The sequence below is a fragment of the Microtus oregoni genome, unplaced genomic scaffold (assembly GCF_018167655.1).
Source record: "Microtus oregoni isolate MIOR12 unplaced genomic scaffold, Mior012 000015F_ref0000493, whole genome shotgun sequence".
In the NCBI taxonomy this organism is placed as follows: Eukaryota; Metazoa; Chordata; class Mammalia; order Rodentia; family Cricetidae; genus Microtus; species Microtus oregoni.
In genome coordinates, this window is record NW_024543074.1 from 18,369,233 (window position 1) to 18,385,231 (window position 15,999).

At 43.7% G+C, this 15,999-nt stretch overlaps 1 protein-coding gene across 1 annotated transcript in view; it reads right to left on the reverse strand.

Annotated features, from left to right (window-relative positions):
* Positions 1–3,516: 3,516 nt before the first annotated feature.
* The window catches only part of Psmd11 (proteasome 26S subunit, non-ATPase 11), a 37,582-nt gene continuing 25,099 nt past the window's right edge, over positions 3,517–15,999 (reverse strand). Inside the window, exons 7-14 of the mRNA XM_041665067.1 lie at positions 13,146–13,290; positions 11,288–11,348; positions 8,817–8,879; positions 6,473–6,598; positions 5,982–6,017; positions 5,702–5,753; positions 5,105–5,247; positions 3,517–4,989 (exon numbers count right to left, since the gene is read on the reverse strand). Of these exons, the coding sequence (XP_041521001.1) occupies positions 5,105–5,247; positions 5,702–5,753; positions 5,982–6,017; positions 6,473–6,598; positions 8,817–8,879; positions 11,288–11,348; positions 13,146–13,290 (626 nt within the window). The 3' untranslated portion in view covers positions 3,517–4,989. The remainder of the gene's footprint in view (positions 4,990–5,104; positions 5,248–5,701; positions 5,754–5,981; positions 6,018–6,472; positions 6,599–8,816; positions 8,880–11,287; positions 11,349–13,145; positions 13,291–15,999) is intronic.

Consider the following 15,999-nt stretch of genomic DNA (forward strand, 5'->3'; position numbering starts at 1 on the left):
GAGTTGCCTTGGCCCTTCATTGTCAAGTGGGTTTAAGTCATCTGCCCATGGTCTTTCAGCCCCCCTGACCCAATGCCTCTTCCTGGAAAGGAAACCCTGAAAGTCAGCCTCTGTTCCTCCAGCCCCAGGGGGAGAGACCCAGCTTCTCAGCTGGCTTCATTGTTTATGTTCTTTCAAATTATAGGATTGAGCAAAAGTTAAATGTGTTCTACTTTGATGGAGGAAGGTCATTGGTTAAATAAAAAGAAACTGCTTGGCCCTCATTGGTTAGAAGATAGGTGGGAGGAGTAAACAGAACAGAACGCTGGGAGGAAGAGGAAGTGAGCTCAGACTCCACAGCTCTCCTCTCGGGAGCAGACGCCTCAGAGAGATGCAGACGCCTCAGAGAGATGCCATGCTCCCAGCTCCCAGGCAGATGCACGCGATGAAGCTCCGACCCAGGATGGACATAGGCTAGAATCTTCCCGGTAAGCGCACCTAGGGGCGCTACACAGATGATTAGAAATGGGCTAAATTAATATGTGAGAATTAGCCTAGAAGAGGCTAGATAGAAATGGGCCAAGCAGTAATTAAATGAATACAGTTTGTGTGTTGTTATTTCGGGCATAAGCTAGCCAAGCAGGCGGCCGGGGTGCTGGGAACGCAGCCCCGCCGTTCCTATTACTACACTACTTCCCTAAATAGACACACATCTCTGAAGGCTGCAATCCACCCATTAGAAAAACCTGGGCCTGCTATAGCCTGCAACTGAATTCCAGCTCTTACAGTTGATCCTGGAGTTGATGGGCCTTTTCCAGCATGGCTGTACACATGTTCTCTTGTCTTCTGTCCAGCCAGTCCTTCAAACCCTCTGTGTGAACTACTCCAGCCTCCTCACATTGCCAGGGGCAAAGTCATGTTGGTAGCAGAACAGAACAGGACAATTCTATCAACCTCCATGCTGAGGGACAAGGTTGTTAGGCGCCCTACCACCTAGGTGATACCTGAGAAGCTCTTCAAAGTCTATCAGTCAGGGTTCCGGAGGGTAACAGAACTCCCAACAACAGCCAGCTATTGGACAGAAAGTCCAAGAATCCAGAAGCTGCTCAGTTCAAGAGGCTAGATGTCTCAGCTGGTCTTCAGCAAAGGCAGGAATCCTGAAGTAGGCCCTAATGCCAGTGAAGGAATGGCCTTGCTAGCAAGGACAGAGCAAGCAGGCAAAAAGCAAAAGCTTCCTTCTCCCACTCCAGCAGTAGGTGTGTCCCTCCTCCTGAGACCCAGATTACAGGCGTGTATCTTCACACCTCAAGACCCAGACAAAAAGTGGATCTTTCCACATCAAATTGAAGCAAAATAGTGTGCGCTCCAGATTTGCATTCTCGTTAAATCCAGATGTAGTCAACCTTGAATAGCCTTCACACGGGGCACCAGTCAAGTCCACCTCTGCCTTCCCCCACCCAGCTCCCTCACTGTTCCAACAGGGAAGCAAGGAAGAAAGGGCAACAATCTGCCCAACATGGTAGAATCTAGAGCCCAGAAGGCAGAGCAAGCTGAACGCTGCAGGATGTTTTCCTCCCAGTATTCAGATAGCTCAGGGAAGATGTCTAGTTTTCACTATCAACCAGCCTACTTTCCCTAAAGCCTATCTAGCTACCTTGCAAGGTGGGGTGCCCATGCAATAGCTCAGTAGAGATCTTTTGTACACTTACCACTTCCATACTGGCCCAAGAACAGAAGGCCAAAGGAGCAACTAGCTACATGGTACAGAAAGGATTCCAACCAAGAGCTTCAGAATGCTGGTTCTTGAGGAAGTCTTCCTGTGAGGGCATAGAGCAGCATCTAGTGGCTCTTCTGAGCAACACAGATTATGTAACCAGCACACAGCAAGGCACAAGAGCAGACCTCTTGGCTGTCACAGTCAAAGCAGTCTCATTAATGCACAACAAAGTCCCAATACATTGAAGGCGAGTGCCTAAAAGGAGCCCTCAGCTAGACAGCCCAGAACCAGGCCAATCAATGGCCAGACCTTGGGAGTGGGGAGGAAGCTAGGCTAGCTATGTGAGACCTGGAAGGAGAAACCGTGGCACATCCCATGACGGTCTAGTGCAGCACAGTCCAACAGAGGTTACCTGAGAGCCATATTGACCAGCCACATGGGTAATGCGCTATTTTCTAGGAACATTAATAAAGAACAGTTGGGTGGTGGTGGTCCACACCTTCAATCCCAGGAGGCAAAGGCAGATGGATCTGAGTTCGAAGTCAGCCTGGTCTATAGAGCTAGTTCCAGGACAGTTAGAAAAACCCTATCTTGAAAACCCAAAACCAAAAAAAAAAAAAAAAAAAAGGGAATTTTAATAACGTATGTTTTATTTAACCCAATATGCCCCAAAAATTCCAGTGGCATACATAAAAATTAGTAAGTTGCTTAACACTTCTTTCACACCAAGCCTGTAAAGGATGGTCTGTGGTTAGTCTGAACTAGCATCACTTCAAGGCCTAATGTCACACGGCTAGCAGCTCTGCCTGACTACACTTCTTGCATCATCACACTAAGGGCTACTGTTCTGAGCTGCTTAGGGTTTAGGTCTAAGAGACCCTCCTTACCCTGCTCCAGCTCCACATCACATCCCTATGCAGAGTTTTAAAGTCCTTTATAGAAACTAAACTTTCTAGAAGTAAAATTATACAAAGAAACACATCTACACCTGAGAACTGCTAAACTGGGAGGGGTTTGTCAGTCCCCCAGGGGCCCTAGGCCCTCAGAATCCCCCTACTCTTGGGGTCTAAAGGCAGTATGAAAATAGCCGCTATTTAAGATTCCAAAGTAGGGGGCTGGAGAGATGGCTCAGAGGTTAAGAGCATTGCCTGCTCTTAGAAAGGTCCTGAGTTCAATTCCCAGCAACCACATGGTGGCTCACAACCATCTGTAATGAGGTCTGGTGCCCTCCTCTGGTCTGCACCGCAGACAGAATATTGTATACATAATAAATAAATAAATATTTTTAAAAAAAAAGCGCACACTGGCTATTCTTCCAGAGGTCCTGATTCAATTCCCAGCAACCATTTGGTGGCTCATAACAATCTGTAATGATATCTGGTGCCCTCTTCTGGTGTGCAGGCAAACATGCAGATAGAATACTGCATACATAATAAATAAATTTTTTTTAAAAAAAAAGAAGATTCCAAAGTCACTGAAATGAGACTGGCCATGGAGACACTGGCTCCTGCACTACTTCATCAGAACCTAGCATCCTATTGCCTCCCATGGACAAGGAGATAAGGAGACAGGCTTGGTGACTACTGTCCAAGCCCACATGTCCTCGCTGGTCCTCCTGCCCCAAAAGACACCTGAGCTCCATTTTTGACTTCACTCCTTACAGGTCAGCTTTCCTGCCAAGGTTTCCAAATATGGACTCCCAGCATGGTTATAAGACTCCCATTAGGCAATGAAGTGACAGAGCTCTGGCCAAGCCAGAAGGGGCTACATGGAACGCTTGAACTTTCTTGGAAACCCACCAGCACTCAAGAAAAGACACCTTTTGAAAAAAAATTATTTTATTGGAACTCATCTGAACATCAGATATACCTGGTGTTGGTTAGCAAGAACCGTTTGTACATTTGATATTGATGGTGCCAAAACCAAAACAGTGACTGGACATGATGGGGAGAAGGTGGCTGAGAACAAAACCTGATTTTGAGAGGAAAATGAAAGCCAGTCAGATTTAGTGGAGATGCAAAACCTGGTACAACAAAACCTTTTACAAAATAGAGATCTATTACCAAAACCTGGAAGGACAGTCTGAGAAAAGGGGGCCAGCAGGAAGGAGTCAGGGGAGGAAGGAAGAGAGAAAAGACAGAGTGGATGAGAGGACACAGCACGGTGGGGACAGCAAAGGTGCAGGCATTCACCTGCCCAAATGGCATCAAAGCCTGCTAAGGAACTGCATCGGAAACAAAGCATGCTAAAACAGCGCCACCCCGTCAGCTCACACTCTTAAGAGGCAGAGGAAGACAGTCTGGGAAGGGGGCATGAGGGTGCTTCAAACCCAACAAAGTTTTGGGTTGGTTTTTTTTTTTTTTGTAATTTAAATTAAAACCACCCAGCCTCATTCCCGATGTTACTGTTTTGAAAAGGGATAGTTCCATCTGACATCAGGAGAGAAGGGTAGAGAGGGAAAGCAGCAGATGGAGTTCAGACAACCCAACTCCTCTAGAGGGGAAAGAGAAAGGATATGGTCTCCCGGCTGAAAGGAAATAGAAGAAAGGAAAGCAAAGAGGGGAGGAGGGGTGGTTAAAACACTGCCATCTAATCTAGTTACTGTGTTAAAGAAAGCCATGTGCACAGCAGGCACCCTGAGGGCTGAGGCCCACACTGTGCCCGCCCGTGTGGCCGTAGTGGACACTAGCTCCTGGACTTGTTCCCATTCTTTCACAGGTCAGAGCAGAGCCGTATTGCAGTGGCTCCACAGCCGGCCTTTCAGGTAGTCTGCTGGAGCCAAAGTCAGAGAGGGAAGGGGAGAGAGCACACCAACGCCTCGTTTCAAATAACAAAGAAAACAGCAGTCTATACACAGTTGTTTGTTTTGGTTCAGTACAAACAGAATAAAAAGTCATTGCTTTTGATGGTCAGCAAACACCCAATTCTGAAGAGGAGGAGAGGTGGCGCCCAGCAGGTGGATGAGGATCCCCAGTGGTTGGCGGGGTGCCTGGCTTTGCGGCCCTCTTCCCAGGAGGCAGAGAGCACAGCTTTAGGTAGTGTAAGCCTTTTTCCTTTTATTTAGAATCTTTTTTTTCTTTTTTCTTTTTTTTTAAGCAATTTTCCCACTCCCATGTTGGCCAGTGCTGATTACATGAGAACTGGCCGCCTATCGCTGGATACAGATGCACCAATGAGGGTTAAAAACTTTCCGAGCGAAAAGTACAACAGAAAGAAAAGAATCTCCTAGCATTTCCCCAAGGGTTCACTCTCCCGCCACACACACTCTCCAAAGAACCGCTACAGATCCAACTCTGCAAGAGAAGACAGAGCAGTGTCAATCGGGGAAGCCGTGAGGACCAGAAGGTGTTCAGTGTCGCAGGCAGAAGACAGTGCTGCCCGGCCCTGGGTCCCGGGGCCGGCACTCACCTATGTCAGCTTCTTGGCTTTGTTGTAGAGGGAGTCCACTACTTTACTCATGTTCTGAATTGTTTCCAAAGCAGCCTCGTAAGTTTTATCTACTGGGGGTTCATCGAAAATGATCAGAACGCCCTCCCCCTGGTCCAAAATCCCTGCAAGAAACACAGCAACAAACCAATTAAAAGGAAATATTAGACAATAAAAAAGGACCCCACAGTCTGTCTCATCACTTTATCCCAATTTCTCCCAGCACATTTGCTACATACTCTCACTTCTTTTATTAAAAAACTTTGAGTGTTTTATTTATATATACGTGAGCCTGTGTGAGTACACACAGCACATTGTGCATGCAAGAGCCCTCAGAGGCCAGAAGAGGGCGTCAGATCCTGAAACTAGAGTTACAGGCAGTTGTGAGCCACCATGTGGATGCTGAGAACTGAACCTAGCTCCTTAAGTATCTTAACTGATGAATCCTCTCTCCATCCCCTTACACATTGTTCAAAGGGAGTCAGGGCTCCAAGGAATGTCAAGAGAGAAACTCAGCCCGTTTTAAAGATACACCCTGCAAATTCCGACCAGGCCCTGGCCTGTGTGCTGCTTACTCACCGTGAAACTTCTTGTCAAGAATCATCTGTGATAATTTTCTTTCCACGTCGGCCTAAAATCAAAGTACACGATTAAAGGGACCAATATCCATTAATCAGAGATCAGTCTGACATGAAAGTTTCACAAGAAAGAGTCTTACAAAAAAGAAAAAAAGAAAGGATTGGAGCAAAATAGCAATGAAATACTCTCCAGCTCTGATCCCACATTCAGTTCCTCACAAAGAAGACACCCCTCCATATCTTTCCCCCATTCTCACCACATAACAGGCCTGAGAACTTACCTTGGAGAGTTTGATGAGACTAGATATGTGTTCAATCTAAAAGGAAAAGCAGACAGTAACATTGAAAGTTTGAATTTATCTTCAATATAAAACAGAAGGACAGAGAACTAGTGTGTCTCTTGAGCTGCTGAATCTAGAGAGTGGAAATTCTCCCTGGCCACACTTAGTGTCCTGCTCGGTCCTCTTCCTGCTCTTCACTATACAGAATACACTCCTGTTCCATGTACCAAATTCAGAAAATATTGACAATGACTACAAGAATGGGATAATCAACACGGGGAAAGGCCAGCTCGTAGCATCAGCTCATAACCCCACCAGCATCTTCTTTGATTCATTTCCCATCCAGACAAGTCCAAGCCCTTCCTGGCTTCTTACCAACAGACATACCCTTGAAAGTGAGTTCCTATTCTGAACAAATATGGAAAAGGAGGTGGCTACCACTATACCATCTAACCCAAAACTGTTAAGAAAGTTCCCAGGAAGATTCTTACCTGTACTCGGGAAAAAGGTTCAATGACCCGGATCAGATTCTGTTCCAGTAAGTTATCATACAACTTGGCCAAATGTGTGCTGATGATTGGGTCATCCCGGAGCTCTGCCCGGTAGTCTGTCAGGGCCTGCCAAACAAAGCTCATACCAGAGACTGGCACAACACATTAAAGTCACTACTCCTAGCTTTCTGAAGTCTTCTGGCTCTGGTGATCATATGATACACACACACACACACACACACACACACACACACACACGTACACGTACACAATCTGAAGAGTATCAAGAACTAAAGCATGAAGCTACCACCTTTCCTGTCCTAAAATTTAATCCTGCAAGCCAAGACACTCTACTTAGAGGTCAAGTAAACTGTACATATATTTTTCAGCATATATTTCAAAGAACTCTGAGATTAAATAATGAAAAATTACTACACAACTAGCTCCTAGGAGCTTTGTGAGAATAGTACAACATGGCTCTGCAGACAAAGAAAGCAAAATGCTTTTCTTTTTGAAAAATGCGTTTCTAATTCTTCTTTGCCTTAATGTTTTCTAAGTATCTGATCACAGAAGAACCATGAATAAAAGTGTCCCATCAAATTTTATGGCAAATGTATAGGCTGTTTTAGTGTAACTGATCCATTTATCTTTAGTAATGGGTTCAGTGTCCAGCCTCACATTACTCTGCTCTAAGGTACTATAAAGGGAGTAGATAATCATACTAACTAGGAATAGGTAGGCGACTACAAAGTAATGACATGGGAGGTCTAAGCCATGTGATGTGGCCCTTATCTTCAAACACACTGTTTTTGTTTTTTAGATTTTGTTTCCATTTGGTGGATTGATTTTTGAGACAATATGCAATCATGGCTGGTTTGGAACTCTGTGTAAACCAAGCTGACCTCAAACTCCAAGAGTCCTTCCTGCCTCTGATTATCAAGTACTGGGATTAAAGGTGTGCACTACCACCAGCCAGCCTAGGTCTGGTTTTTAAGTTGATTATTAAACTCAGACCAAGAACACCAGTTTAGAAAAGAATAGACAAGACTCGTCCTAAAGCTAAAAATGTGTTTCTCCCATTTTTAATCTTCTTAATGAGTAAAAGAAAGCTTGTGGCATCATCACGAAGAAGGGTCTTATCTCTCTTAGAGCTAGGCAAAGTAGTTCACACTTGTAATCCCAGTACTTGGGACAGGAGTTCAAGGTCAGTGTGAGCTACATAGCAAGACCCTATCTCAAAAAATAAACCGTGCCAGGCATACTGCCTTCAATCCAAGCATTCCAGAGGCAGAGGGAAGGGGATCTCTATGAATTCAAGGTCAGCCTAGACTACAAAGTGAGTTCCAGGACACCAGGGCTATTAAACTGACCCACAAAAACAAAACAAAACAAACAAAAAAAAAAAAACGAATGAATGAATGAATGAATGAATGAATAGAGGGAGGGAATGAGGGAGGGAGGGAGGAAAGGAAAAAAATAAAAGGAAAGAAAGGAAGAAAGGAAGGATAAATGAGTTGAATAAGTAAATAAGTGAAATAAGCACAAATGAAAATAAAGAGGAGTAAATAAACAAAATCATCTCTTTTGCTCACAGAGTACAAAGCAGGTCTGGGCTATCCACAGCTGTTCTGTGAGGAAGAATGAGGCCTAGAGTTAAGCCACAAGACGTGATTGTTGTGTGATTTGGGCACCCCCCCCCCATTACCATGTTACTAAAGAGTAGAGGTAAAAAACTCTATTGTGCAAAATGAATGGCAACTTTTTAAACATGCGTGCGTGTGTGTATGTGTACGTATGCATGCAAGCATGCATGTACACTTGCAGGTGTGTGTACATTAATGCAGATGCCTGTAGTGTCCAAAGGGTTAGGATCTCCCTGGGGCTGGAGTAACAAGAGGCAAGTGTTACCCAATGTGAGTTCTCTGTAACAACAGTGTATGTGCTCTTAACTAGTGAACCATTTCTCCGGCTCCAAATGATACCTTTTGAAACTAAAAAGTATACACAAATGAATTTAATATAGCTCAACATGTTACTCACTATACAAAACTATTTCCTGGTTTTGATATGGTTCTGGGGAAAGAGGACATGGGATCAACATGTACTATCTTTGCAACTTAGAAACTTTTTGAGGGTTTTGTTTGTTTTGGTTTTTGAGTCAGGGTTTCTCTGTGTAGCCCTGGATGTCCTGGAACTCCTTCTGCAGACCAGGCTGGCCTCGAACTCACAGAAATCTGCTTGTCTCTACCTCCCATGTGCTGGAGTGTTAGCACTACCCAATTGAAATTGTTCTTCAATGGCCTTTATCTCCACCCATTCCCCATCAATTCAATACCACACTCACCTTTTCAAAATCTGCCAGTGATCTGTTTTTGCTAGCTTGAGCCACACATTTCAATGCTTCTGTCTGAGAATTTAAATAAATAAAAAAAAAATCATGAAAGCAATCTGTCCTGAATGCTCACATATATCCAAGGTCTCATAAGCACCTCTTATAAAAACAGTAACTTATCCCCACATCACTCTTTTTTAAGAGTCTTGGAAGAAAAGCCAGAAGTATTGAATATTATTGTATGCCAACCATACAACCCTTTGAAATGTAAAGTGACTTAAATAGAAGTTTCCCAAAAGGATAGACCCGGATAAGGATTCTCTAGAGAAACTAAGCTTAAAGAGAAAATAACAAGAGAATTATGATTTCTTTCTCCTTACTCCACACCTACCCATTTCTTTCTGCCCTCAAACCTGATAATCCCTGGCCTTTGTCAAGGTTCACTGTGCTAGCTTTGATACAAGATATTGACTGAGTGAGGTCTGCACTGGGGTTCAGGTATTAGTAGTCCACATATTACAACTGAATATTAAAACCCTACATCGTGCCAAAACTGAATGTACAATGACCACAAGAAGTGTCTAACTTGGTTATAAAAGGGTACCTGGCAAATTATCACGTCTCCACTCAGTGCCTGTCTTTCTAGATCAGCCTGACTTCTTGTGAGAGCTGTCACTGAGGCACAAAGGAACAGAGGAAGCTACTATGTGTCAGTCTACACGCATAAAAACACTATATTGCAGACTAAATGGCACACGCTGTGAGGAGCATAGTTTGTCTCTAGCATCTGCCTTACAGACAAAAAAAAATGTCATAATGAGAACACTCTGGAACTCAGAGTCAGATAACCAAAGTTCAAATCTGTGCCCACCACTCTCAGCTACCTGTCCTTGTTCTGGATATTTGCAGGTCCTGTCTCAACTCTACAATTCCAGGCTTGGTTTTTGTTTCTGTTTCTTGGTTTTTTGGTTTAGTTTTGAGGCAGGGCCTTCTCTGTAGCTCTGGCTGGCCTAGAACTAACTCTGCCTCCCTAATGCTGGGATTAAAGGTGTGTGCCACCACATCTGGCTTCAGGCTTCACCTCCAGTTTTTTGTTTTGTTTTGCTCGCGTTTTTGGTTTTGGTTTTTTGTTTGTTTGTTTGTTTTTCGAGACGGTTTCTCTGTGTAGTCCTGGCTGTCCTGAAACTCGCTTTGTAGACCAGGCTGACCTCGAACTCACTGAGATCTACCTGTCTCTGCCTCCCAAGTGCTATACCACCACCCAGCTCAACTCCAGTTCTTATGAGAAAAGGCTCTACAATAAAAGCCAGTGTTCCTGAAGTCAGAACTACAACTGACTTGAAACTTTTACTGAAGGAAAAACCAATTAGGACCACTTACAGAGAAAAAGGAAATCAGTTTTTGTACGCCACAGATTTAGGGAGATAGCTAATCTGTTCATTGTTTAGAGACAACTCTACCTGAAATTCAGAATAACCACTTTTATTTAACTACAACAAACTGCAGATAGGACAAATACCTAATATCTCAGACATTATCCTGACAACTGTGTGCTCTAAAAAGCCATTCTACTCAATATAAAAGGATGATCAACCATCAATGGACTCTTTTTAAACTATATTCAGATTCACAGTATGAACGGAAAGATAATAAGCTAATAACACTCAAACTCTAGTTCTTACACCAAGTAATCTGGCCTCCCTGCAAGCATGCATGAACCAGATCTCACCAGGTTCCTGACTCAGAGAATCAAGATGTGAGATTCACTGGTTCTACTTGCAAGCGAGGCTCACAACAGAAAGATATGACCAAAGATAAATTGTAGCCTATCAGCAAATGCTACAATATACTTCTATAAGCCCCTCAAATTACGTGTAACAGAGTCCAACACTTACTTTCTAGGCCAAGAATTTAACAGTAAAGAAAGTCTAATGAATGAGCTGAAGGGAAGTGATGTGGGAGTGTCATATATCAATCTGTTGATTTCATTGGTTAAGCAATAAAGAAACTGCTTGCCCCCATAGGTTAAAACATAGGTGGGAGGAGCAAACAGGACAGAATGCTGGGAGGAAGAGGAAGTGAGCTCAGACTGGAGCAGAGACACCATGCCCCGCTCCCGGGCAGACACACGCGATGAAGCTCCAACCCAGGATGGACGTAGGCTAGAATCTTCCCGGTAAGACCGGTGCTCACAGATTATTAGAGATGGGCTGATCGGGATATCAGAATTAGCCAGTAAGGGCTAGAGCTAAAGGGCCAAGCAGTGTTTAAATGAATACAATTTGTGTGTTGTTATTTTGGGGCATAAGCTAGCCAGGCGGCCGGGGTGCTGGGACGCAGCCCCGCCGCTCCTATTACTACAGGGAAGAAAACAATGGGTGGGGAAGGTAAGATGGAGACCTGAGGAACACTGGTACCATCACACATTATGAATTTGACAATCAGCTGGTCTCAGAGCAGACTGCAGTCACGGCATTCCCTACCTGCCTCCCTGCATACCGAAGTGCAAGCTTTCCGCTCACCAAAGCCTGGACATCTTCAGGGCTACAAAAAAAAAAAAAAAGACATACTTGGTCAACTGCTCCAGGACATTGCATTCTAATCATAGATAGGTGAACTATTTACCAGAATTCCATTGTGAAGATTCATCCACACTGAAAAATCAACTAAACTCGTATGTGCCAACACTGCAGCAGTCAGGTTTCTTCACTCTTGGCCAAAGCTAGCAGTGAAAAGTAAAAACCTCCCAACATTAAAGAGATGGACAGCTGAGTGTGGTAGCACATACCTTATAGAGGCAAAGGCAGACAGATCTCTATGAGTTCAAAGTCAGCCTGGTCAATGTAGTAAGTTCTTGGAAGGGAGGAAAAGAGGGAAAGAGAGAGGGAGGGAAGAAGGAAGAGAGAGAGAAAGACAGGGCAAGAGAGAAAGAGAGTGAGAAAGAAAAAGAGAGAATGACAGAAAGATAGACAGAAAGCCCAACTGAACCCCACCCCTAAATCAAAAGGCAGAATAGTAAGTTTGAGTCAAATCTCAGCATAGTGGGTCTTGCTAAAACAACACGGCCCTGGGGCGGGGGATGCAGCTCAGTTGGTAGAATATTTGCCTGGCATACATTAAGCCCTGGATTTATTTCCCAGTACTGGTAGCTCATGTCTGCAATTCCAACATTCTAGACAGCAGAAGTGTGCCACCAACATCATTCTTATCTACATAAAAAGTTGAGCAGGGCTAGAGAAATGGTTTGGTTGTTAAGAGCACTTGTTACTCTTGTAAGGACCTGGGTTCAATTCCCAACATCTACATGGATGCTCACAGATATTTGTAACTCCAATTCCAGGAGTTCTGATGCATTCTTCTGGCCTTCTGGACACCAGACATGCAAGTGGTGCACACACATATAATCAGGAGAAACACTTGTACACATAAAATAAAAACAAATTTCAAAAATATATTTTCAAGGCTGGGCACACACCTTTAATCCTAGCACTCGGGAGGCAGAGGCAGGCAGATCTCTGTGAGTTCGAGACCAGTCTGGTCTACAGAGCTAGTTCCAGGATAGGCTCCAAAGCCACAGAGAAACCCTGTCTTGAAAAACCAAAAAAATAAAAATAAAAAAATATAAAAAAAAAAATATTTTCAAAAAGGTTAGGGCCAGTGGGAGGTGGTAGCATAAGCCTTTAATCCCTGCACTTGGGAGGCAGAGGCAAGCAGATTTCTCTGAGTTCCAAGACAGTGGAAGGAAAGAAAAAAAAGATAATGCCGGCCTGAACAACATGAGATCCTGCGTCCCCTGGTGTATCCCCTCAAATAATAATAACAACAACAGCAGCAATAATAAAAAATATACAATTAGATGATTTTAAAATCACGACCCTAGGTTAGGGACATAGCATTTATCTAGCATGCATGACGCACAGGATTCAGATCCTACCACCACTAAATTATCATGCCTTTTATAGCCCAGTTATTCAAATATTTCCTGGGCTCCATGCTCCCCATTCAGGTTGGCCAGTTGACTAACACTGGCCTATCAGCTATCTCCTGAGCTCTGTCCTGTGTTCCATACCTATGAGGACAAAATATTTGAAAAATAAGAAATTCTCCAAGAAAAATTTCTACTTAATTAATTTCTAAAATGTCTCCCCAAATCTGAAAGACTAGGCAAGCAAAAGAGATGTGGTGCACCTCTGACCAGCCACTCTACGTGAACCAGCCCCACAGCCTGCAGCTAACTTTGCATTTATGAGTGGCCAAACTCCCTCCCAAGCCACTTCTGCTATAGCACAAACTTGGTTGAAAGACTAGAGTTCTTATATCCTACAGTTAATGTACACTTACGTGTTGAGCATGATTTTGCACAATAACATGTACTTCAGAGATGTGATGGCCTTGGGGCTATCAATGGAGTCATAGCCTTCAAATGCCTCATAGAAGTATGAGTAAGCAGTTTTCCAGTCCTTCTCCTCTGCTGCATGAATAATACCTGGAGAGTGAAAAGAAAGAAGAAAAAAACAAAATAGTAGAACTAGAAGAGACCTGTAAATCCCTTAGAAACTGACTCCAACAGGAACAAGTTACTAATGACCTCAAGTGAAGACAAAGGAACCGCCCCAGGTCATAGCCAACAAAGCTGACATTAGAGCCCCAGGTCTCTGGCCTCTGATCAGCACCCACCTTTTTAAATCACCAAAGGAGTAAGAGACCCAATTAAAAAGGAACCCTAAAAACCTCACACTGGCCGGGCGGTGGTGGCGCACGCCTTTAATCCCAGCACTCGGGAGGCAGAGGCAGGCGGATCTCTGGGAGTTCGAGGCCAGCCTGGTCTACAAGAGCTAGTTCCAGGACAGGCACCAAAGCTACAGAGAAACCCTGTCTCAAAAAACCAAAAAAAAAAAAAAAAAAAAAAAAAAAAAAACCATGCTACTTACCACCTATTCCTACCAGCACTAAACAAACATTAAGGCTCCATCATATCAGGCCAGTGAACTGACCCACACATGCCCAGAACACATGAACGACCTCAATTAATAGCATCAACTCTGGACTGGGATGTAAAATGCTTGACTAGTACATACAAAGTCCTGCATTCAAGCCCCAGCACTAAACTGGACGTGGTGTCAAACATCTGTAATCCTAGCACTTGGAGATAGAAACAGGAAGACCACAGTTCAAGATCATCCTCAGCTACACACCAATTTTAAGGTCATCCTGGGATTTATGAGATTATATCTCAAAAGCAAAGCAACAAAATTAAAAAAAAAAATCATGCCAGGTGGTAGTGGTGACACAAGCCTTTACTCCCAGCACTCGAGAGGCAGAGGCAGGTGGATTTCGGAGTCCAAAATGAGCTGGTCTACTACTGAGTAAGTTTCAGGACAGCCAGGGCTACATAGAGCTCACAAAAACAAAAAAAAAAAACAAAAAAGAACTACTAGCTTTTTCTATGCTGAGTTTGGTGGTGTTGTTAGATTTTTTGATGAGACATTGTCTTACTATGTAGCTCTGGCAGTCCTGGATCACCATGTAGATCAGGTTGGCTTCCTCTACCTCCAACTGCTGAGACTAAAGGTAGGTCCTACGCCTAGCTAAATTTAGAATTTTCACACTGAAGCAGTTTTCCTGATTGGTAATATTCCCCAATATGTTATTACTTTCATTTCAAATATACCTCATTTTGGATGTGATTTTGCCTATAGGAAAATATACATCTCTCTACAGCCAAGGAGGAGAGACAGCTCAGCAGTTAAAAGCGCTGACTGCTCTTCCAGAGGACGAGTTCAATTCCCTGAATCCATATGGTAGCTCACAACCATCTGTAACTCCAGTTCCAGAGGATTCAACACCCTCTTCCGGCCTCAGTGGCCACCAGACGTGCATGTGGTACATAGACTATGCATGAAGGCAAAAGACTCCCACACACAAAACAGAACTAAATAAATCATTTTGTTTGTTTGTTTTTGTTTTTTTGAGACAGGGCTTCTCTTTTTAACAGCCATACCTGTCCAGGAACTCACTTTAGACTAGGCTGGCCTTGAAACACACAGAAAACTGCCTACCTCTGCCTCTCCAGTGCTGTTATTAAAGGTGTGTGCCACCACTGCCCAGCTCTAAATAATCTTGGAAGACACAACAAACTGCTAAAGTTGCCGAGCTTAATGAATATCAGAATTTCCCCCATATTCTCCCAGGATATCAATAGAGCAGAATAAGTCAGTCCAATAAGTCTGGCTGGAGGAAAAAAAGTGAGCCAAGCACTATATGTGTGCTCATAACCACAGCACTCATCAGCACTCAGGAGGCTGAGGAAGGAGAATTCTAAGTTCAAAGTCAGCAGAGACTATAATGTAGGACGGTATCTTTAAAAAGAAAGGAAAGAAGGGTGGGAGGAGGGAGAGAGGGAGGGAGGGAAAGGGAGAGGAGTGGTGAGAGAAAGGGAGAGAGACCGAACAAGGCCCCAAAGACAAATATACTGTTTTCTTGGAAACATTAACAAGAAAAGTCACATCAACAGTATTACAATTTGCTTATGTTTACTTTTTTTTTTTTTTTTTTTTTTTGGTTTTATGAGACAGGGTTTCTCTGTGGTTTTGGAGCCTGTCCTAGAACTAGCTCTTGTAGACCAGGCTGGTCTCGAACTCACAGAGATCCGCCTGCCTCTGCCTCCCAAGTGCTGGGATTAAAGGCGTGCGCCACCACCGCCCGGCTGCTTATGTTTACTTTTTAAAGACTTCATTTTTTATTGTTTTTATTAAGCTATACATTTTTCTCCTCCCTTCCTCCCCTCCCCCATGACCCCCACGCTTCCAATTTACTCAGGAGATCTTGCCTTTTTCTCCTTTTTACGTAGAACCAACCATGTATGTCCCTCTTAAATTAGGATCCTTTTTGTTTTTAGATTATTTTTTTATCTGAGTGTTTGTACAGATGCCCAGAAAGGCCAAAAGATGGCACCAAATTCCCTAGAGCTAGAATTAGGGGCTGCCCAATGCATTTCTAACTGCTTAGCCATCTCTCCAGCCTGAATATGTTTACTTTTAAAAGCAAAATCCCACAGTCGTTCAATACAAACATTAAAGGGAGTCTTCCACGTGCCAAGCAGAAAATATACCAACAAGGCTCCTAACGAACTTAGTACGATAGTGTGTATAAAAGAATAAATTTTGGGGAACTGTAAAGAACACCTGTTCTGGCA